Genomic DNA, 24,020 nt, shown 5'->3' with positions numbered 1-24,020 from the left:
ACTCAGGTAAATCCAGGAATTTCCAGGGCTATTCTTTGTTCTGTTTCGTAAGTCCTCAATTAATCCACATTTTCTTTGACCAAAACCAGGCAGAGTATAGCATCTCGGGTCTCAATTTCAAGAAGTACTTTTCTCCCCAATTTAAATCTTAGGGTCTGGATCATGCAACCTGGAATCACACATCGTTTTCTTTTTCCCCAATATTTATCAAGATCTTCTGAATTCTAAAGAGAATCTCCAAAGTGCTTGCAAACTCTTCTCAACTGGTTGTCAGCCAGAAATTTTTAAATTGTATCTGCTTTTATATCATCAGCGAGTAGAACTGGATCCACAAGAGACCTTAGAGAAGCCTGTTGTGTACGTCCCTGAGTTGCAAAACCAAGTATCTTGGGGGATTTTTAACCATTTAAGTAAATGTTGTCCTTACCTTCTTCCTGTTCATAGTTTCTTACACTGAAAATTCTATTATTTCAGCATAGTAAGATTATATTTTAGAATGTGGGATTTTTTTCTATTTCCATTACAGAACAGCTTCAAGTTCTTTTGTGAAACTGGGGAAATGGAAATGGAAGGCAAGGAACACCTCATCTGTCTTAAAAACTGATGAAAGAAGATAGGAATTAAGAGAGAAGTGACAAGGTCATCAACAAGCAGAATTACAGGAAATATAATGAATAAAGTCAACTTCAGTATAAAAACTTTCCATAAGACTGATCATAAGTGTGACCAGTCAAAATTTCCTACAGATTTTAACGAGGCAGAAGGAAACTACATAAGCCAGGTAACCTTAGTTTTGCTTTTATGTATAATTTGAACTCTCAACTCCTATATAAAATGCTTGTTTACTGAAGAAAAAAATACATACATTAGTTCTTCACTTACTCTTCCATACTTGAAAGATTAACAACACAACTAGTCTGAATAAGGTTTTTCCTTGATTATTTAACTCTGCTAATGATACGTCAGGGCCGTGGGTTTCCCCAGAGGCCAAAAGCCAGGCAAGGGCTGCATGTCCTGCCTTTGTAAGCCCTGCTCCACCACAGACACCCGCCTTCCCTACTGCACCTCAGGTCACACAGCCTCGGCCTTTCGCTCTGCCTGTTGGGTGCTTGGTGACGCATCCTCACCTTTCGACTGCTCACAGGATCGTGAGTTTATAAACTCATGGCCCACAAAAGCAGCATGACAGATCGCAGGTGGTGTTTCCACATCCTTCCCAATGAAAGAACAGATAGATGTATATACATGAAGTTTTGTGGTTATAGTATCGTGCCTGTCTCAAAAAAGTGTCCAGAAGCAAGGCTTTAAATCCTTAAAATATCTCCCCTGTGCTTTACACATATATCTCCATATTTCTTGAAAAACAATGTTCTGACATGAAGTTAGGTATAGGAGAGCATCAGGTGAGAAAAGCATAGTTAATACCAACTTTAAATATGAAGAGATTAGCACACCTCTGCTTTACTAAAAAAGACAACTACATTCAGTCAGACTCAGAATGGGGGAGAGAGAAGATTCATAACTCCAGGCAAATTCAGAGGCAGAAATAACACAATTTTTTTTCCAACTTGTGTATTAAAACCCCAAAGAGAGTAAACTAGTCACTGGGGATGCAGAACTATTTATCTATTGCCTCTAAGTACCAAAGCAGCCTTCTTTATTAGTGTGATAAACAATGAAATTAGAAGTATTGCACACAGATAAAACACAGATCAGATGGTCAGTCTGTTTCTCTGCAGAACACGATATTCAGCAGCTCTGTTCACAGCCTGGGTCTCATGGCAAGAGAACAGATAAATGTTCCAGAGCTCTCGTGCAGGTCTCTCTCACTGCCTTGTGCATTCAGCCTCCACACTAGGAATCTCTGCCAGCTCAGATGAAACCCATAATATTTTTGTAACCATTGTGTTTTGACAGTGTTAGAATTGACTGATGTAATAGGTAGGAAGCAGAGAGCCTAATAAATCCTATTAAAAGTTAAAGTTTCAGTCCAATAGCCAAAGGTGCATGAGGTAATGTATCCACAGTTTTCAATCACAGTCTCCTTTATTACGGCCTATTTCAACCAGCCTAATCTAAAATGAATGCCTTAGGTTTTGTGTTCTTTGCACAGTTGCTGCCAGTGTCTCTCTGCCCTTCCTCCTGATTTGCTTCATACTTTGGGAGCCTAAGGGAGGGGTGGATTACATTGGAAAATAGAAATAACAAATCAAAAATTAAAATTGATTGGATAAACAATTTCCCTTAGACTGTTTCTTAATAAGTGATTGATTTTTTAATCAATATTCATTATTTCTCAGAACATACCAAACTGTTTATTGAATAAATGAATGGCTAGAACTAAAATGACATGAAATCAAATAGGTGAACCAATTTCTTTAACAACATGGGCTGAACAGGCCACCTCATCTTACCTGGTTGAAACTACAAGTCAGAAATTCAAGACCATTGAGTAAGTGATTCAAATAAAGGATGCAATTTGTTCTAGGGAGCACGTGTTTTCATGTTTGCTAAACACAGGTATCTAGCCACGTGCTGATTTGTGTAGTATTTCTAAATTGCAGTTGAAAGTTTCTTTCTTTTTGATACAACTTTTGTGTTCTTTCTCACAATTCTTCATTAGTCAGTATACTGCAAACCCTCTGAAATAAAATTCAGATCTGAATAATGAGATCTGTAAAACTGTTCACAGTAACCTCTTCAGGCATGGCAAATGGTTTTCTCTAATAAGTTTTTATTCACCACTATCAGACTTAGTGCTATATATAAACTAAATGCTGCATCCTAATATATACTGCAGACTATTTCCTACTATTTGGCATAATGTAAAAAAACCTCCTTCTGATGTACAGATGTTCTAAAAGTCTTTTTTCTCCAGTTCTTGCAGTAGAGACCAAGATCTCCAATAAACGTTTCCACATTCATTTAAAACATGAGCAACATAAGTTCTACATGATACAGATCATATCGTTTATGTGACCTTCAACTCACAAAACTTTTCCCAATGTGTCAAAATGCTTAACCTTTGTTTGCACTCATACCGTATTCTATTGCTCATAAAAAATATATACTGTACTAATGAACTCTTAATTAATTTGTAGGAGCTCTCACTTTAATTGTCTATATAACTCCACAGTTCTGCAGAGGTAAAAGTATGAAATAACCTGAGCTATGAAAGGAATCAGGAGGAGATGCAGGTTCAGTTCATATACATTTTGTAAATCAATTCCACGTGTTCATTGTCATCACAACTAATTACTGAGGAATCAAATATCAATCTATTGTGCTATGCTGTCATCATCTACAATAACCCTAACTAACATAATAAGAACAACTTTCATTCAACTCTCTTCTGTAGACCACAGTTTTCTGCGAATGGTAAAGGCTGATGGTAAAACCAGAAATCAAATCTAATGTCTGAATCTTCAAATATAATCACACTTTCGGTGTCAACCTATGTTACAGCACTGCTTCGCAATTACAACGCTGTGAGTTCTCCAAGCAGTCTCCAAATACCTAATGAGTGCAACAAATAATTAAATGGAAGAACATCAGCAAAAGCAAGAAAAAATTTAATGGGTTGGTCAGACTTAATTCTTCAAGCTGCCTCTCTGTACTCACGCAGAGTTTCAGCAAAAGCAACTCACAGGGGTTTGTATTCGGAACAGCTGTCAGACTAACCTTGAGGTTAAAAAAGTGTTAACGACTGAAATGAAGCTGTTTCCTGCCACAATGCATAAACGTTCTGCAGGAATTTGCATCCAGTCACCATCATGGTAATACACCTTTCTAGAGCATTCAGGACTAGAGTCACCATCACTGACCAAAACAACACTTTCCCCTAATTCCGAGCATAAAATCCAGGCACTAATGCTCTGGATTCATTCACAGAGCTTTCAGCTCCCTTAGCCTGGCGTTTTGCACTGTCCACTTTAATATACGCCTGCAGGAGTTTGTTAAGATCCAGCTGCCCTTTGGAATTTTTTAAAAATATGTTATTTTTCCAGTATGAGCTTGCTTAAAACGGCCCTGATTGTCACAGAATCACAGACTGTCCTCTCGGTTGGGGCAACAGGAGAGTTGGTAAACCACGTAGGAGGTGAAGCAAAGGCGGTTTATGTCCCAAGGACTGGCCAGGAGATGGTGGCAGAGAGCAGTTCTCCCTTCCTCCTTCCTCACTTGGTTTATCACGAGAATTTTAATCCTCACAGACCCCAAGGTCCTCCGGACACCTCATGACGCTGCTACACTGCAGTCTGCTGACTTGTGCCATCTACTTCTTTTTTTATGTTTTAAGAGTACATAACAAGCTCAAAGCGTTGGTTTTCATCCAATTCATTCACTTAGACCTGGGCACATGCATAAACTACGCTCTCCCACATCTGCTAACGAACCAAGTACCATGACATCAGTTTTGGTACTGATAAAAATCAAACATTTTCTGGAGCCATTATTGCCTAAAATGTTAATGCAGTTTACTTTTTTCAAATGTGATCGATAGCTGGGGGAAAAGTGCCCATAAATTACAAAAGGCAAATACCATTCTATTAGCACTCAGGAGATTTTGCAACATTTGCCAGTCTCTGTTTTACTGGAAAAAAAAAAAATCATTTGCTGAAAGCCTGGTTTTTTACCTGTCTTTGTCTTTCTCTGTAAAAGAGGGATATTTTTATCATGAGTCATTTAGGAGATGTAATTCTAATGTACCATAGCTATAGGTTTCAATTAATGTTCTACCTCTCTGTCAGCTTTGCATTCCATGTTTTATGAAATCATTAACTATTGCCATGTTTCTATTATGATACTATTAGGAAATAAAGAGATGTATGTAAATGGAGATGTAAAATAAATGTACAACAGTTACCAGGAGCAACATCTGTGCACTATCATACATGTTTACACTAATTTTCTAAAGATTGTTCCATTCATTACAGAGCATTGTTACTTGCTGTGGCACAACCCTTATTTCCATGCATTTAGGGACTGAAGCAAAGAGAGGGTAAATGAGAGCCTAATCAATACCACTTTTCATCTTGCTTCTAATGTGCTGCCTTTCCCTTTCTTTTCTTCATGAACAAATCCAAAAAAGATCCTGACGTTACAGTCATAAAATGTAATTCTTCTGCAGAAACACAGACAATAATGCTCTCTGTATTCAGGCATATTGCATATTCTAATGGCATTTGGCTAAATTGAGTATGGATTTAACATCAAAGGCTTCATGAATTTTTCAAATGAGATATTAAAGTCAATATTTCAAGTGAAAGATATTTCAATTTAGTTGCATACACAACAATAAAAAACTTCTACAAGGCAGAGGTACTAGTGGCTGTGGCAGTATTAGTTCATTCAGGAAATTATTAGTTTATAAGAAAATCAAACAGAAGGTTGTGATATGGCAATGACACTGAATAAATTAGACTAACCGATAGGCACTAACGTACTTTATCTCTTGGAGTCTGAAGCAGAACTTGCCACTAGCATGTTCACTCCTTCAAGCAGGGCTTCGTTTGGGGATATCTTATTTGTTTATTTTGTAAATTCAAACAGTTAGCATCAAGATTTGCATTCAGAACCTTAGAAACCTCCTTATTTTCATCTCTGAAAGGGCTAGGTCTCCTGTACGCAAGAAAGCCTCCTGATCTTGTTTATTTTTTAATCTAAAAGCATTTTGCTCTGTATTGTCAATGCTTATACAATGCTGTTTCTGCTTTCAGATCAAGCTACTGAACATTCAGGCTTAGTGCCTGCAAAAAGTCCACTGAGGTCTGACAACTTTTGTGTCCTGGCAGAGATCAGCAAAGACTTGCAAACAACACAGACACAGAATCTGGTGGTTCCTTTCCTATTTTAGGTGCATGTAATATAGCATAATGCCCTTTGAATCAGGTAAATGTTGTATTATGATGTCTTGACATGTTGCTGAAGAACAGGTGCATGTGTATCGCACACCAAGGCATGGGAGAGCTGGATGCACCATAGACACATGTAGCGCTGGCTTAGGCATCTGTAATCACAGTGACATTGTGCTGTTCTAAGACCAAATAGATCATTTATTCACACACAGGGTAACAGCGACCACAGATACATAGCACTGACCATGCAATGATTACTTATTTTACTATTAATTCTTCTGTTTCTAAAAACTAATGATAATTACTACCAATAATTAATAATACTGCTTCTAAGAATAAATACTGCAATTGAAGTCATCCCTTGCCCTACAACTATAAAAAGGTCTGCTATGAACATAATGCTTCTGCAGAAGGCCCAGCCACTTCTTGGGAGTGCCCTTGGGATGGCAAATCTCTTTGGATACCAGTTACACGAGTTTAAAACTTTATCAGGCAGTTTGGGCCCACAAGATGGACATTGCTACAAAAACCTCTCATCCTAAAAGCATCTCCTTGAAAACAGCGGCTTGTTTGACTCTACAATATTCTCTTGCAGTGTTTGCACTTACTGTGAGAACACAAGATGCAGAAAAATGAAGCTGGCTACAACTAAATGTTAAAAGCGATAGGGCTGTTTCTGTAATCCATGGTGACTTCTGGACTGATAGCAAATGCTGACCTGCTATTCAGAATTAACAAAAGCTAATAGCCTTGTGGGGAACACCGGCAGTGACTGAGCCATGCCACCTTTCCCCTGTTCGACCACCAAATGATTTGTAGCACTGTTTAACTCATCCAGGCTGCACCTGGTAGATCTTGGGGTCCTAGACAGCTGTTTGTTCACCCCTAGAGCCCTTCTAAAGCTCCGTGTTCAAACCCTGAGAGTAATTCCATAAAATAGAAAGTGCCACCATCTCAAAGGCAATCAATCAGGGATAAATACCATCTTCAGAAACAGCACTGTCGGAAAAAGTATTTCTTGTGGTAACAAAGAAAAGCAGAAGTTTTGTGTGGTTGAGAAGATCAACGAATAACTAGAATTATATTTTCAAAATTGCCTCTGGGGCTGGGGAGTACAGTTTCCTTTTCTTCTCTTGTGAACTCTGGACATCCTTGAGATGGTTTTCAAAACTACAGCTCACGCTTAATGAGTCAGCAGTGCATCCAAAATCTCCCAGCTGGAATTACTGAAATTTTGATCTTTTTCATGACACGATTTAAAATGACACTGTTAAGATGAAAGATTCCCCCATACTCTCCATTTGCTCTGAGAATCACTGTTTAAGGAACGATCCTCTGAATTCAATAATTTAATATTTTCCCTCCTGATTGTAGGGATGTACATAAAGTCAAGTGTGAGATCTATGCCAAAATGAGAGCTCAGATCATTCTTTAGAGTGCTGTTAAGTAAAATGGAATATTTGGAGCTAAGATCAGAAAGGAGAACAAGCTGTAGCATTTGATCTCGGACAAGCAAATGCAATGCCAATAATGAAGTTATTCGCATCTCATGCTATACATAACTTTTGTGTTTAATGTAACTTTTTATTGAAAACATGTGTAGATTATCCACAGAAATAAACTGAAGAGACTGTGCTACCTAAAAAGAGCTTTTGACTCTTTATTAACTGGTGATAATCTGCACTGATCCGCATTGGAATTCCATTGCAGATGTTGTTGACATTAACACGTACAACAAGAAAACTACAGAAAGACCTGATTTAAACAGGTATTTCACATTAACTCAACAATGTCTGCAGTGCAAAATATCTTTCATGGGAGTTCGAGTTTTCTACTTTATTCTTCACAATTTTATGCATGTTATTATAAATAAAGAGTAATGAAAGTCCATTTGTCAGTCATTTGATTTTCTCTAATTTAATAGCTTTCTAAATTTTGCTGATTTGTTGTTTAAGTTTCTTTGTTACTGGAGACTAGAGGAGAAACTGTCATTATGTGTCAGACTGAAACTGACAGCATAGGAAAGGCCGGTTATATTTTTTTGGATCTACCATCCTTAGAGACAGAACAAGCACAGCTGCTTTCCAACATGGTAAGTGGAGCTGGCAGTCCACCCAAGCTCAGGACACACGTTCCTGCACTGTGTACAAGAACGTGTGGAAACAACGCCCTCAGGGCACTGCACGGGACCATCTTGTCATAGAGAAAGAACCACAAAGGACGAAGATGGCAGCCAAAATCCTGGGACAGAAAGGCGGGCAATGAGTGTATGACTAGGTGAAGAAGTGACCCCTGGGTCACATTGTAATTCTCTTTCTTTCCATTTGGTATGGGCTAGGCGCACAGCATTAGCTCTCCACCTCAGCAGAAGTAAGATACACCAAGCCCCACAAAAGATTTTGTAGTCTCTCCCTCGGAAACTCATTTATTATGAAATCTTAGGTGGTTCATAGCACCTGTGATAGGCCCCCCAAGCCAGGGTGAGTTTTGTATGCTTTTACAGAGTGACAAAGGAGGAAATAACTTAAGAAAATACCTCAGTCAGTAGAAATCAAAATGAAAAGCTTCATGTAGGTCTGTAGGTCATCTGAAAAGCCTAAAAGGCAATCAAGAATGAAACTGTTTACCAGGCACACTATGCACAAGAATACAAACAACCTCAGTGCAAAGTATAATAAACAAATTTCTCTAGCAATGTGAACTACACAGATGCTTTTCTCTATCAACTCTCTACATATTTTGGAAGCCACAGAGTACCAAAGAAATCAACAGGACTTACTCAATTTCATCAGTTCAGCAGTGAGCTCTGTGTGCTTGTCCACCCAACTCCCTGCAGAAAAGAAATGTTACATGTCAGGAATGAGTCCAGTAGTTATCTTCTAACGTAGGAGCAATGCCAGTAACAGTCTGGTAATGGCAGCACTAATACTAGAAAGTTTACATTTTCAAAAGGGAAAACATTTACAGACACAATCTGGATACTTTAACTGTCACAGGCCTCAGTGATCTGATATTGCATAGCATTGTGGCCAAGATATTAAGCCACTGGTATCTATCTGACACTAGAACAGATCTTCTCAGTACTGCTCTAATAAGCTCAATAATTAATCCAACAAAACGTGAAGAAGAAAAGCAAGAGCCGTGTTATTAGTAACCAAAAAAAAGTTAAAAAGATACTTTTTTGCTAAAAATAAATCATGATAATTCTTCTATTCCATGATACGACCAGAAAACAACACAAAGCTGTAAAGGTCTACGGTAATTCAAATTCATTGTACTCATTAAAAATCCCAAAATGCAGAAAATAACTTTAACTCAGTCGCTTGATCAATTATTTCTTTTACTTGTCAAAACAAAGCAAAGAAACAAGCAAACAAACAAACCAAAACGGGCAACAAGCTCACTTTCAAAGCAGAAGAGCACATTGAAAAGACAAAGCATCTACTATACTAGAGCAATCAAATGCAGGTTTATAGCAGAAATTTAAAGAGTACAGACTGGAAAGATACTTCAGTAATGAAGTACCCCATGTAAATCCAAGGAAAATTAGATGAACTACTGAAAAGGATACAAGTGTACACAATTCATTACATAGTATATGGTAATGCTTGGCTAAAACTAGTGCGGAGTTCCTCGCTTTAATGAGCACAGTCTTCACTCACAAATTAAAAATAAACAAATAAAAAAAGATACAAATGTGACCTCACTTATTGGCAGTCCATCAAAATGTAATTTGTCCCAAGAGTTGTGAAGCCACTGCTCTATAACACATCAAGAACTGCTTACTGAATTGATCTGTATAAAGTATGTTTTTTTTTCTGGCAACAGCAGTTGCTTTTTCCTATCAAAACAATTGTGTTTATGTAAATGACAACTTAATGGTTAATTGAAATCATAGCATGATGTTTAAAGTTAAATCATGCTCATTTAACTTCGTAGTATCAACGCACCACCACTGAATGAGAGTGCATTAGTTAAGCTGGGGGTTGGACAACACAGCAAGTAGTCCCATGTTAGGGCGCAATGTTGCTGATGTTAATAGCAAACTTAAATGGCTACAAAGAACAGTCTAAATCTTTAACGAACATACATTACCATAACTTTAAAAACAGCGGTTTTCATTAATCGTACAATGGTTTGCTTCTTCGCCTGCAGCCAGCTGATGAAAATACAGATATATTGTCCTGAACATCACAGAAATCGCAGGCACTCAGCCATTCTTTCAAAACAGTGTTTTCTAAGCCTTGTTTCATTACTCAGCTACATGTTTCAGATTACAAATATTTTTAGAGATTCCGGCATAGAAATGGACAAAAAAGATCCTAAATAATATTATGAAGGGCATACCTTTTCTGCCAAAACAAGAATAAAGCTTCAGGTAGAGAATGGCTGATTTGATGCCCTTCATCCTCTTACTGCAGCATTTCAAACACAATCTAAAGAAACTAATTTGAATTTTTGACAAGGAAAGCCTGAAAACAGCTTGATAAACTATGGATAGACATCTGTATCTTTACATTTTTGTTTACATGAATCCAAACATCTAAAAGTGTTTGAAACACAGGGATGCCTATGCTAAAAACAAAGTCATTTCTTAGAGAATGTGTCAACACTCTAGAAATCTTAAGAAATTTATTGTCCAAGCCTGAATGAATCTCACATGAGTTAGATACCTGAAAAGGAACAGTTAAGATCCAAAATACAATTTTATTCTGACCTAGGTCCTCTAAACAAATCATTTACTCAAGGCCTGTAGCTCAGTCTAAAGCTACACTTTCTGACTGTTTTTCAGAAGGGATGCAATGTGTGTATTGTTAAGCTCTTAGTCATATAAATAGGCAGAAATTGGTCACTTTGGAAGGTGGTTGAGGCAGGCTGAGTTTTCCAGCTTGTAGAGGAATGCCTGTTTCTTTGCCTACATTTCTGAAATGTATATGAAGGATAAGAAAGGAGCTATTGTAGACTTTTACCATCAGCTTGTGAGAGGTTGAAGTAGAGGAAAAACTTGTGAACTCACAGCTCACACTTGGTATGTACGAAGAAGTCTGCAGATCTGAACTTGCAGTGTAATTATTCAATATATGGATATGCAGAAAAGATATTGTGACTGCACAAAAAGAGTTTGGGCAAAGAATGAAAGGGACAGAGGTTGAGATTAGATTTTTTCAGATAGGTTTGAAATAGTCTTTCATTCTCTTTATAAAAAGTATTTCTCCTACAGTAAAGTATTTCTTTTATTTAATAGAACCTGTTTTCAAGTAGTTTCCTTGGGATTTATTTTGTACCCTTGATATTCAGTATTATTTACTGCATGAAAATATTTACTATGATTATCTACTGAGTATTTAACTGTACACATACTGAATACATACTTTGCTAGTCATGGAATCACAGCTGTCTATTCCATGGATCAGTTTTTAAAACACTGTTTTCCTACAAGAAAATCCGGCTAACAATTAATAAATTAATGGATTAGCTAGGACACTTCTTGCACTGAATCCTTCAAATTTGGTACTCTACTTTATAATCTCCATAGAGATTTCACAACCTTTTGAGAATACACCTTGTGACTATTACTACACTTGCCCATACAGACAACTGGAAAAAAAATCAACATGCTATGCAAGACAATTTACAGATACAATCTTATAGTTAGGCTGAAGTAGATTTTATTAGAGAAACTATATGTCCTGGTTTTGTTAATAACAAGACCAGTTTTCTTTTTTAGTGAATTTTCCTTCCAGCTAAGTTCTTTAAGTAACTGCACTTTTCTGAAGTTGGATACATGTTTTGGTAGACAGAGCAATGGTATGCAAAGTTGCTGATAAGAAGGCACGGCTTGTAAGCAAGGAGGGGCGAACTGAGCGGGTGACTAACACTGAGCAACTAAGTATTCCATCCCATCCACGATATAACACTATATAAAAGTGGGCAATCGCAAGGGTCTTGTCCGTCTTTGACTATGGCCGGCATCTGGGGAGGACCCTGTCTGCTGTCCCTACAACCTGAGGCTTAGTGACAGACCCTGCATCCTTGAATCCAGTTCTGGTTTGCTGCAGACTCCAACCCAGGACTTCCAGGTGCCTGCCCTGCACTGCTGCTGGAGTAGTGCTGAGCTTTGCAGGGAATTCAAGATTGGTTTTGTGTATGTTGTATATTTTGTATTATTTTCTCTATTTTATTAGTAGCATTAGTAAAACATTTTTAACTTTTTTCAACTTGCAAGTTCTCTTTCTCTTTGCCTCTCTTTGCCCTCCTATTGCCTTTCCTTATTGGAGGATGGGGAGGGAGAGGAGGTGGTCAACAAAGCATCTGCCACAGTTTATTGTGGCCCTGCAATCAAACAGTGACACTGGGGTTGGAGGTATCTTGTTTTTTAAAGTTTTCTTCTCCTATGAAGTACTTGGATGGTCATAGAATGTATTCAATAAAGACAAATCCTCACATGTAACGGTAACATTCAGCTAATGCATTTAGAATATTTTGTGATGGAATAGCTAAAAGACTGTATCACTACCAAAAGGCACTTCCAGAGGTTTCTGCATGCGGAGTACCACTGCTGTTCACCAACACCCTTCACCCGTTGGGACAGATACATCAGCCACTGAAACCTGCTCACAGCCTTAGCGGCCTCTGGATCACAGAGTCTCTTCACTTCTCCCTCACAAAATCAAGTAGCAAAGTGAGTGGGTAACATCACTGCCTTGTCTGGCCGGTGTCAGCGTTTTTAAAAAAAACATGTTGTATCGCAGAAACAAAATTGTGCTATTATCTACATAGGCAACAGTGATCCACAAAAACAGAAATGTGGAATCTGTCTTTTGTCCATTTTCCACTTTTAACAAATAGAAATGTCATTTCTTCATTATAATTTGAAAAACAGGATACAGTGTCTGTCCATTATCCGCCTGATAAACTCATTCCGATGAATCAACTGCACAACAGATAACAAAAACAATACATGAAAGATCCTGTGGAAGATTGGGTACTGCATACCTAATTCTCTTTGTGGATGCAGCTCTATGTAGCAAGAGCTACACAGGATAATAATCTTTTACAGAACGGATTATTATTTATAAAACACCATAAGGAGTCTTGCACACAACCAGACGGATTAGTTACTATTCCTCTGCATCCTCAATGATGTTGAGGGTCTCTTCCAAGCAAAATGATTCTATGATTCTCATGCACATCGTCTAGCAGTGAATATCTACTGGACACAATAAGCTACAAATTTATATTTATAATTTATGTACATATTTCCACAGATTTTCTCGGAGAATGGCATTTTGCCGTGAACTGAATGCAGAACCAGGAACCAAGAGCTGTTCAGTTCCAACCCTCCCTCCAGTAACAGATTCTTGAGCCCGCAGCCTTAAGCAAACAAATTCCTGCATTTGTGAAACAAAGATATTAGCACCTGCTTGCTTACCTGGAGAAGGGCACTGGAAAACTATTCAGCTTTCTGAACCAAAAGCCAAGTCTGGCAAATTCGTACTGTATTTGGCAAGGAAGTATTGCACAGTGCACAGCAATCCCAGTGTCACTTTGGCACTCTATTGTATTTTCCAGGGTAAGCTTAAGTCTGTGCTCGACCTCCAAACCCACAGACAGTTAAGGATGCTAAACTACAATCACAGAGTTTGTCCCCCTGACTTCAGGAGGATTAATTAGATGCCTTAAGGTAAGGAAGTAAGCAAGTGTTTGCAGAGTGAAGGCTACACTTGGTGAAGGGCCAATTTTCCCAATTGAAAATGTATAAATAAAAATCATGCCTAATTTGCTTCCATTACTAATGCTTTATATACTATGTAATTGGAAACAAATTAGATGCTTTATTTTAAATTGTTTACATACAAATCTTATTTTCTTAAAGAGTAGAAATCAACAGCCATTTCGTTTCTAATTTGATGCTGTTGTCACATAATACAAAGACTGAGCATAAGGGGCTTTTTTTTTTACATTATCTCACCATGTACTGAAGTGAAACACTCGATACAGCACTACCCAAATAAAATCAAATTAAAAAGTATTTTTATTTGGAGAGCAATGATAAATGGAAAGATAATCTCAGAAGTTTATTAATCTAGGGCAGTTTCATATTTGATGCACACACAACAATGTTTCCCCAGCTATTTTAAAGATACTGCTTGTATTCTTCATACAAATTACAAGAAAATAACTCATGCAGCAGAGAATGTTATTAAATAATACATAGTTAGCATCACTCCTGTTAAACTCTCACTGTATTCCTCAAAGTAACTTGACTCTTTCCCTTCAAAAGGAAATAAAAAAGACCCACAAACACCAGTTAAAGATGCATTCTCTCCAACATAACTCAGTAAAAAATAATGATGACTGATGGCAGAGTGGTAAGACCTTAAATTTCTACATGAATATCATTCTGGATCTATCATACATTGAAGCATAATTACTTGTGTGTTAAACTCATACGGGTACTTTCTACTGCCTCTGCATACCTGACCAAAGAGTCAGAGAAGGCAAATTTACCACCATCAATCATATGTCCTTCAGACCTCTATTTTCTTGCAAGTACCGTAACACCAAATCCACTGTGGAGGGATACAGGACACATGAATAAAAGAGACTTTTTGTGAGGTACACAGTGAAAACAAACCACATCAAAACACAGATTATTTTTTCACTGCACAGATTATCAGATAAAAACATCACAAACAAATGGCCTACATGGAACTTCTCCAAGCTTGTGGGCAGAGGGAAAACAAAAGGATAAACTCTACCTTCCCTGCCTTCCTTAATCTTTAAATGCTGGTATCACCTATGTTTCATCCCTAATTACAACTTTATTTGACTCATGTCAATTCTTCTCATGCCCATGACAACTATATTTATCAAAATCAGGAAAAGAAAATGTTAAAAAATTACATCCTTTGGGGTCCAGAACATGAGCCTCCTTTCCTCAATTACTCCTGGAATAAGTTCCCTAACCTTAATGAAGCAGTAGGTGTTTGGAACTTGTTCTATGCCAGGATAACTGGCAATTGTAAAGGAGACAAAATTCTCTTTTAAAGCTTTACACTTCTTTACAGCAGACATCAGATTACATAGAAATTATTTGCAAGGACACAAATTACCTCATTCACAGCCAAATTTGAAATAACACAAAATTTAGTAACTGTGAAATAGTTGCTCCTCTCCAATCTTATCAAGGCTTTATCTCATTTGGGGGATTCATAACAGTCAGGAGATTTTTTATATTACCTGTATTTTTCAAAACTCCTAAACAATGCTGCTCATAATTCCAAAGATAATATAAAGAATTTAATCTAATTAATATGTTGAACTCCTCAGAATGCAGCAGTGTAGATGCTAATGTCTAACGTACTACAAGCAGGAGGTAATGCTGAGTGCACTGTTTGACACAAGAAGTGCAGAAACAGAAGTCAGGCTGCCTAAGGAACACTCCTCAAGTAGTTCAGTCTCTTTTACATACACTTTCCAAGCAGTTCTGGATCCAAGTAATTCCAACATTGTCTGCTTTCTAAGAACACCAGATCCTTAATGGGAAAACTGCTGCTAGCTATGTGTTCATTAGAATTGGAAATGGAGAGTCACTCTTGTAGCCTGGAGCCAGAAGGTGGGCTATCTGGGAGGCAGGGCTGATGGCTTTTGAATACCAGATGAAGTCTATAGATACAAGTCTGGTGTCAAATGACAAGAGCCTTAAGCAGATGGATGAGTGTGTGTGTGCACTATAGGCTGTTGTTAATTTACTAGCTAGAGATAATACTGCTTTAAAATTAAAAATGAGTCATTGGAAAACAGCCCGAGAGGCCGTAGCCTGCAGATTTCAGGCCTCCTGGCAGGCCTGCATTGTGGGGGTTATGTTTTTTCGGAGTTATGAAAATTAAAATTGCATGTTAGAGAGAAAGAAAATATAATTGTTTCCCTTACTAGCTATTTAAGCTATTCACAGTCTGGCTTTGTAATTCACAAGTACATTTTCAGAAAAATGGAATAAACTAGTCATAGTAACTCATAGACAAGATATAAAAGAGCAATGGCAAAGATGTATATTTTCAATGTATTGTCAAGTGGCAAGATGGGGGGTTTATGTTTATAACTATGCTACTATTATTTTAGCATGACCATATACAAAGTCCTTCCTTTTCACTATTGCTCTGCATAGGACTTTTCATTGTCATTGGGTTGTGCTGGAAAAAGCACTTTTCCTCTGCCTTGATCTTCCGATGAAAATTTCCTATCATATCTCTTGCAAGAGTGTCAATATATTTCCATATCACAACACAGACAGAGCTGTCCCATTGTTTCCTTGCTCCAAATATTAATACATGACCAGACATCAGATTCAGTCTAAAATTTCTGAGTATGATAAAGTATGATATGATCTCTACCAGTATGATAAAGAAGTAACTTGTCTCCAAAGGCAAAAAAGGGAACGAGAACACAAACGTATCGCTTCTCCTGCTAGCCTTTGAGGGCTACCACTATGCTCTCTAGAACTTTTTGGGGCACTCACCACCATCGCTTAAGGAACCAGCAATGAATTCCAGAAAGGGTAAAATCTGGCTGCCTATATAGCCAAACCTGGTCTTGAACCCCACAAGTGTTTATCTAGGGCACTGTAACAACTTAAGTCATTGCCTTACAATCAGATTCTGGCAGACGTGAAAAACATGCTGTAGGAAACAAAGCCCTAAAATCTAGATGATTCCTGTAATATTATCGTCTATCCAATGTAGAAATAACAATGCCTAACACTTTTACAGCACTTCTTGCCTCTACAGATGTTGGTGCCCACTGAATATCATTATCCCTGTAATCCCAGTCTAAAAACTAAGAAAGTGATTCATCAGTTAGTGACAAAGTCAGGAGAATCCAGTCCTTGTGATGCCCAGTCCTGTATCCTTGCAGCTGGAACACAGGGTTCACATAGTTTTTAAATCCATAACTCCACTAAGCTGATGTAGAAAAGCCTGCTCTGTCCTTCCAACAGACTCTACACTGATCCAGCACCACTGAGCTCAGCAGAATTACTCATGGTTTACATGCATGTGAACGAGGGGAGAATGAAATATGGGATATTTAAAGTTATGTTCTTAAAAGCTTAAAAAGAAATGAGAGGAAAGAAGGGGAAGAATATTCATAGAGTGAATTAGTTATTTCGCATAATATACTACAATCAAGGTCACATATCAATATTTATGTACAGTGCACTGCCCCTGCAGTGTCGTGCCGGTTCCTCTCAGACAGTGACAGTGACGGAGACCTCTGCGCACCAACTGGCATTCTTCAGCTTTAGAAAACTTTAAGAGAAAAGTATCAACCATAGAGACTTCAGTCACAAATACGTCCAGACATTTCAGCGCAGCAGCAGCTACATGAAAGCACTTCTTCTTTCCACTTGAAGGTGAAAGGCTGACTTTACAAAAAAGTTTCTCTCTTATTTTTAGTCCTATACAGCACCACCTGTCTCATCAGCAGGACCACTCTAAAGGGATGGGCCTCAAGGCACCTCAGTCCCAAGATTCTCCATGCCTCATTCTTCATCCACGCTGCTAGTAATGTACCATCACTGGCACAGTTACACCTGAACACTCTGGTGCTGCCAAACACCTGGCTTGATTTTCCACTGTCCAAATGAAAAATAAGCATAATCTGCTTTTTGAGGATACAGCAAATGAGGGAGTTCATGACAAATTGTGTTGGTTTATGCAGAATAGTGATAATAAGATACAAATGAGAATTTTTTGCTTAATGAATAATACTAATCACGTTTCAACAAATGCTGTGCCCTTCTAATTAGAGAGAATGCATAAAATCAGCTTAATTTATTTGTGACTAGTTATACATAGTTTAAATATTTACTAGAGATTTACTCTAACGTTTGAAATGATTTTAAGCAGTTCTTGCAGTAAAAGCAGACCTAGTAATGTAAAAGAGGTTGGAATTCTAACTTCTGCCCTCCCTTTCGTTATGCAGCATGTGATGTATACCCTCAGTTTTCGAGATGCAAGAGAAAGGATATTATTGATTTACATGCTAATTCTCCAACTGTTACTAATTTTCTTGATTCCTGCTTCCAAAGTTGCGCTCCCAACATTCATCACTGTAGTACACTAGAGGGGCTGAGCATCTTTTTCAATAAATTACAGGAACTATGACTAATTATAGTGATATTAACTATGCAAAGTAATGTGTAACTTAAAACGGATACGTTTATCATTTCAAATTATGCTTTTGACTCTTGATGGCCTAATACATGGATGCTTTTCTTTTTTTTTTTTTTTAAATACAGATTATGAACTGTGCTGTATTTTTTAAAAAAATCTGTTTCACAGATATAGGCATACCTTGTGAATTTGATGAATGGAAATAAATCATTTACATCCCATAAAATGCTTAGTGGGTAGAGGACAAGATTAGTACCAAGGGCAAGTAGGGCCAAATCCTGATTGTTTTAGCAAAGCACTCAGGGTTTGGCTTGAACAGTGCCATTAGCATGTATTTGGCCCACAGGATTTGTACCATATAGGTCATGTCTTCCTAATGCTACAAAACTAATAGTGCAAGTTGTTTGGCTGACAGCACCAGCACTGCCTGGTATTCAAAGTAAAACCATGACATGTAACTGGCTTTCAACGCTATCCAAAGCATGTTGCAAAGCTTTCGGATATAGAAGCTTTAAAACAACGGCACTGCAGCTGTTTCCAGTGTAGGAACTTTGCATTGCAGCAGGGCTTTTTAGCTCACATGTGCCACCATATTTTTATAGTTCTCCTTCCAATCTGGAAGAAATGCAGCATCTGTCGTCTTGGCCATTTTCATATTACCTGGTGGTTCATGGTACAGAAGTATAGCTCTTAGTAAGCAAACAAAATTAAGGAATAACAGACTGGTATGTTGCAGAAGCATTGGCAGAGAAAATGAAGCAGTACAGATGGACAGTGCCTAGATTTCTCTACAGAGTTTCCAGGAACTGACCATCAAAGACCAAAGAGTTTGGCCAGACCCTTCCATGAAGTTTGATTATTCTTTTCTACTATGACAGAATATTCTAGGCATTATTCTTTAAAAAAAAATGCAGGCATCTTTAAGTGCTTACCAGAGGAACATCTGTGCTCTGGCCCTCTGCCATTAGTTCCCTGCTTAGCCAATACATCAACTTGTTCTTCTGAGTATTGGGATGGACACTCTTGTGCTTGGATGATACTGTCCTTAAAAACCTGCCACTTTTCCCAGGCATATTTGCCCTTCAGAGCTGCTGCTCATGGGATCTGACCATTAGTTTCCTCAATCAGTCAAAGCTGACTCTCCCAAGGCCCAGGGACTGCACTCTGCCACCCTCTGTCCGCATTGCGCCCAGGATCTTGGACTCCGCTATTGCACGGTCCTTGCAGCCAAGGCTACCGTTGATTACCATGTCCTCAACCAGTCCCTCCTTGTTAGTGAGCAGCAGCAGATCCATCTGTGAACCACACCAGCTGGCTCTTCCAATACCTGTATCAAAACGTTATCCCTGCCACCCTCCAGAAATGCTTGTCTCACAGCATCCGCCCTTCCATCAGATGTCAGTTCTTTCAAAGGTAAAGGAAGTGTAAAGTGAGCTTGCAATCATTAAAATGCCTTCAAAAATTAAACAAAATTACTAATATTTTAGTTATGCAGTCTTATAACACTGAAATGGAGCTTTTGCATATATTTATAATGGCATTTTATGGCAGCTTGAACACCTGCAGTGTTAATCTTCTAGCCACTGGACAACAGGCAATGAGTTACCTTATGATTCAATGAAACATCAATCAAAAGCTTCAGCATTGCACAGCAGAGTAAATCAGGCCACTACATCATTCAAGTGACAACAGAAAACACAGGAAGTACCACCAATGAGCCTATGGATAAACATACCCTTTTCTATATTTACAGAAAACCTGAAAATCTAGCACATTGTTTTGGAATAAAGTTGGAAAAAGTGTGAGGAAGATTTTGCTGAGTTATCTTCACAGCTGGACTTCTGCTTTTGTGAGGAAGAGTAAGTATTTTCTAGCACTTCTAATGTATTGTTACTAACATTTTTAGGCTTCAGTATCTTATTTCTTCTCATCCTTGCTGCACTGAGAAGAGCTGGGCCACCTGACTGTCAGTTTCATCCTATCATCTGCACAACTAGTGCCTCTTCTGATGAGCGGAAAAATAATATTTAAGTGGTGAACCCCTTTTCAATGATGTTCTCTTGTGGCTGAGCTGCTTGTCTTTTGCCCTGGCTGCCTGCATGCTATGATCACTCACTAAAGATAGTTTTGGCTCTTACAAGCTATATTGGTAACTAGGAAGGAAGTCAGCCACCCTCACTCTCCTAAGAGGAAATGAAATGCTTTTCCCAGAGACCTTTAAGGGAAATCTACACAACTCCCAGGAGGGTTTCTTCCACTCAGACCTGCTTACTGCCCTGCTGCAATTACCATACCAGCCCTGTGTCCTGCTCCACACAGCTCTGCCTGATGTCACCAGGAGGGACACACCTGCTACTCAGGGGATTGCCAGACCCAGGGGCATCAGTGGTGTCTGCTTTGCTGAAAGAGTCTTCTCTCATTCCCTGTCTCTCAGCCTCCATTATTCTCCAGCTTACAATGTAGTCTTAAAACCTGGCCCTGATACAGCAGTCTATCTTCCAGGCAGTTTATGGAACCACTGCCTGCACAATCTGTACATCTTAGCTGGTCCCTACATACTGATACATGCCTATAGGGATGGGAAGAGGATTTGCAAAACTGAGTCTTGAAAGAGTTCAAATGTGCTTTCTTGAAACTTCAAATACAGCACAGAGCAGAACCATAGAATAATTTGTGTTGGAAAGCACCACAGAAGGTCATCTCATCCAACCCCCTACTCAAAGTAGAGTCAACAAGACAAGGTTCAGTCAAGTTCTAAACATCCACAAGTAAGGAGAGTCCACAGCCTCTCAGGGTAACTTGTTCCAGTATATGATTGCTCTCATTGGACGAAAGAAAAGATCCTTCTATCTAATGAGAATGTTTTGTATTCTGCTTTGGTCTGCTGCCTTTCATCCTCCCACTGTCTATCTCTGAGAAGCACCTGTGTCTGTCTTTTCTAGATTCTCGCATTAGCTAGCTGTAGACAGCAGTAAGATGCTCCCTTAGCCTTCTCTTCCCGAAGCTGAGCAAATCTAACTCTCACCGTCTCCTTGTACGGAATGCACTGCAGAATACTTCATATCTAGTGATTCTGATTACTGAACAAAACATAATTCCAAAAAGCTTTGGCAGAAGACAATTTCTGAGACTATTTAAAATCAGAAGTGAAAATCACTTACTCGCATCATTTACAATTTTAAAGCACAGCTCACAGCTGTCCTAGTTATGTTCTTATCAATCTCTTCTGGACAAGTATACTCAAGTCCTTTACCTCATCTAATGTTTTCTAATTCTCCTCTCACGAAAATTTACTCTCAGGAAGTCATTGAGAGTTCACACTCTAATTAAATGAAAATGCTGTATGATAAAATTTACCACAGATGCATCAACCACGCTCTTTAAGTAGAGCTCAGATATTCTCAAATTTGAAAATTCCTGATCAAAATCTAGGCCACTTTAGAAACTCTTCAAACAGTATGTCCAAAACAAGAATAATGAGGTTCTGCCCTTGTAATGTCTTCTGCATCTCAACACAGTTTGTTACCATTAGCACTTAGAACAAACACATAGCTTTAACCAACATGAAAAAAACAAAGAGTTTCTCTGCAATTCAAAATCTTTCACATGACTGAAACTATGTATGGACTTTGTTCGGGCACTTAAGTCTCTTGTTTTACTTAGCAGAGAAAAGTAATCATTTAGAATTCATAATAACGAACTACTACCAGGTGTAAAATTCCACACCGCTATAAAATTGTCCTCTTCGTAAATAGGAACTCTATGTTGTGTTCTATGCTTTTAATATTATATTTATAAGAAAAGAATTTCAGCCTTGGTGATCAGAATCCCAGACCCCATCTTTAGTTCTATTATGATTAGATGGAGTCTAGGGAAACGCTTTTTCATACTGTACCCTCTTTCTGTAGGTGTTCTTAATTTCAGTTGTGTTTGATTTAGCTGTAGAATTCGAAAATTTACACATTTATATTTAGATGTTCTATGTTTCTAAATATTGTTCCACTAAAGTTCTTCCTCCTGATATTCCATCTTTTTGGTCACACAAAGATACAGTAAGACTGTAAACATATATACTTGAAAAGCAGCTGCAGCCTGCTCTCCTTTCCAATGCACATCCACTTAGAGACAGAACAACTGCTACGACCTTTCCTAGTTTTTCAAAGCTTTTTTTTAAGCTTTTCTGCTCACTGAACTGGTGAGAATGAACCAAGCTTCGGGATTTGGGGGGCAAAAATGAATACTCAGGAGTCCTGCTTCTCTTTCTTTTAATTGTAAATTCCTGTAGATTGCCCATCCGTCATAACTGACTATTCCTCCCAAAAAAAGTACTGAATGATTTCAAGGGTAGTGATGCACAGCCCTTACCAATGCTTTTATTTCAAGCCTCAAAGATACAAAAATTGAAATTTAAAGAGTGCTTCCTGGAGAATTTATAACATCCAAATCTCCAACATTGAGAACAGTGAGGTTTCTGGAAGGGAGTGAAGAAATATAGCCATTTAAATTGTTCAACGTAATTAAAATACTCCTAACTAGCTACTCTTAGAGAAGAAAAATAACTAGCTTCACAGATGAAATATCAGTTCCTCCTTAGACAGATTTTAAATAAGGCTTAAGTGGGATATCAGTGACTGACTGAAACATGCTCATGTTTCCTTAGCTTCTCCAGAGAGGATTTCCTCTGATTCTAAATAGGAATACCCTAACGGCTTTCACTCAACTGTGTTTCTGAACCTAAAGAAAGTAGGCCCTCTTCCCTGGCATCTTCCTTTGATCTGATATTAAGAGACAGCCAATTGCCTGTAAATTCTTTCATTAGTCACTATATAACACATTTTCAGAGGTTCTGTGTACCAGAACTCTGGCTGCAGAGGGAGGGATGTATGCTGGAAGACCGTGACTATGTACAGTCCAACATCTTCATCAATGATATATTACAATGAAAGGCAGGAAATACATCAATATCAAGTGTCCTGCACACATGAAAATGATCAGGCCCATTTTACAGAAGGGGAAGTGCTGAAGTGCAGCCGTGCCCAGCTACCTGAGTAAGTACAATTCTTTGCTCTAAACAGCAGGACTCAAGGAGCAGGGCTGATGCCCAAAGTCAGGGGGCAAAGCTGGGCAAGAGCGTACAACACTGGGCACACATTCAAAGCAAGGGGAGGGATTAGTTCTGTACTCTGTGTGTGCGTAACAGCAGTTGCAGCGGGACTTTGTAAGGAGATAAAGGGAAGGATACAACTATTTCCTAGGTGCAGCATCAAAGTTTCCAGAGTGAAAATACTTTGCAAGCCCATGTAAGTTCCTGTGAAGTTCCTTTCACGTGGAAACACACTAGATATTTCATTGCATAAACTGTTCACAACAAATATTAGCCTGACTCTGGTAGAAATTTTGCTGAAATTCAACTTTCTGTAATACTTCAAGGTATACGCACCCTTTTCATTTCAATAAACTGGTCAAATTTCTGCCTCCTTGAACCTCTCTTTGCAGTAGAAATCACACGGAAGCATCGAAGATATCAAGACTGTCGTGGGTATATAATAGCAGATTTCTAGAAGAGCACAGACTGAAGGCTCTTGATGAAAATGCTGTTCTCTCAGGCCCAAGGTCTGCGGAGGCTCATTCACTTGGCTAACACCGAGGTCCAGCCACACACAGTCCCAGGTGCCACCAGCAGACTGCTGCCGGGACTTCCCCTGGTTTGTGGAGTCAGTGTGTGCTGCCCTGCAAGCCACAGTGGGGATGCCCAACAGAGTCCCACCTACAGCAATTCTTCTCTGCCTGCTGCTCACTTTATAAAACTTACTTCCACTTTTTGAAGTTCTCATCCCTGCAGCATCCTTCAAATCACATTTCTTCTTAACAGTAACAATAAAGCTGATAAATCTGAACGAACAGGAAACAAGTCTTTCACTTTCTCATTATGCAAATAACACATTTTAAATTACAATAATTGCTCTCAAGTGGTTAGCACGAGGTCCTG

General features: G+C 38.5%; 1 protein-coding gene across 50 annotated transcripts in view; it reads right to left on the bottom strand.

The window, feature by feature from the left end:
• LOC135580042 (uncharacterized) overlaps positions 1-24,020 on the bottom strand; it is a 494,152-nt gene that overhangs the window by 332,723 nt on the left and 137,409 nt on the right. For 46 of the 50 annotated variants that reach the window (XM_065071243.1, XM_065071198.1, XM_065071196.1 and 43 more), the window contains 2 exons: positions 8,635-8,685; positions 8,392-8,451 (listed from right to left, as the gene is read on the bottom strand). Coding sequence is in view for 48 of the 50 variants with exons in the window: in XM_065071237.1 (XP_064927309.1) it covers positions 8,393-8,451; positions 8,635-8,685 (110 nt within the window). In the remaining 2 variants the exon portion in view is untranslated. Of the gene's footprint in view, positions 1-8,391; positions 8,452-8,634; positions 8,686-24,020 lie in introns of those variants that run through there. The other 4 variants (XM_065071238.1, XM_065071239.1, XM_065071242.1 and 1 more) reach the window with 1 other exon arrangement.

Source organism: Columba livia, chromosome 8, assembly GCF_036013475.1.
Source record: "Columba livia isolate bColLiv1 breed racing homer chromosome 8, bColLiv1.pat.W.v2, whole genome shotgun sequence".
Classification (NCBI taxonomy): domain Eukaryota; kingdom Metazoa; phylum Chordata; class Aves; order Columbiformes; family Columbidae; genus Columba; species Columba livia.
Note: the sequence above shows the minus strand (reverse complement) of the source record. Positions and strands in the feature narration are given on the sequence as shown.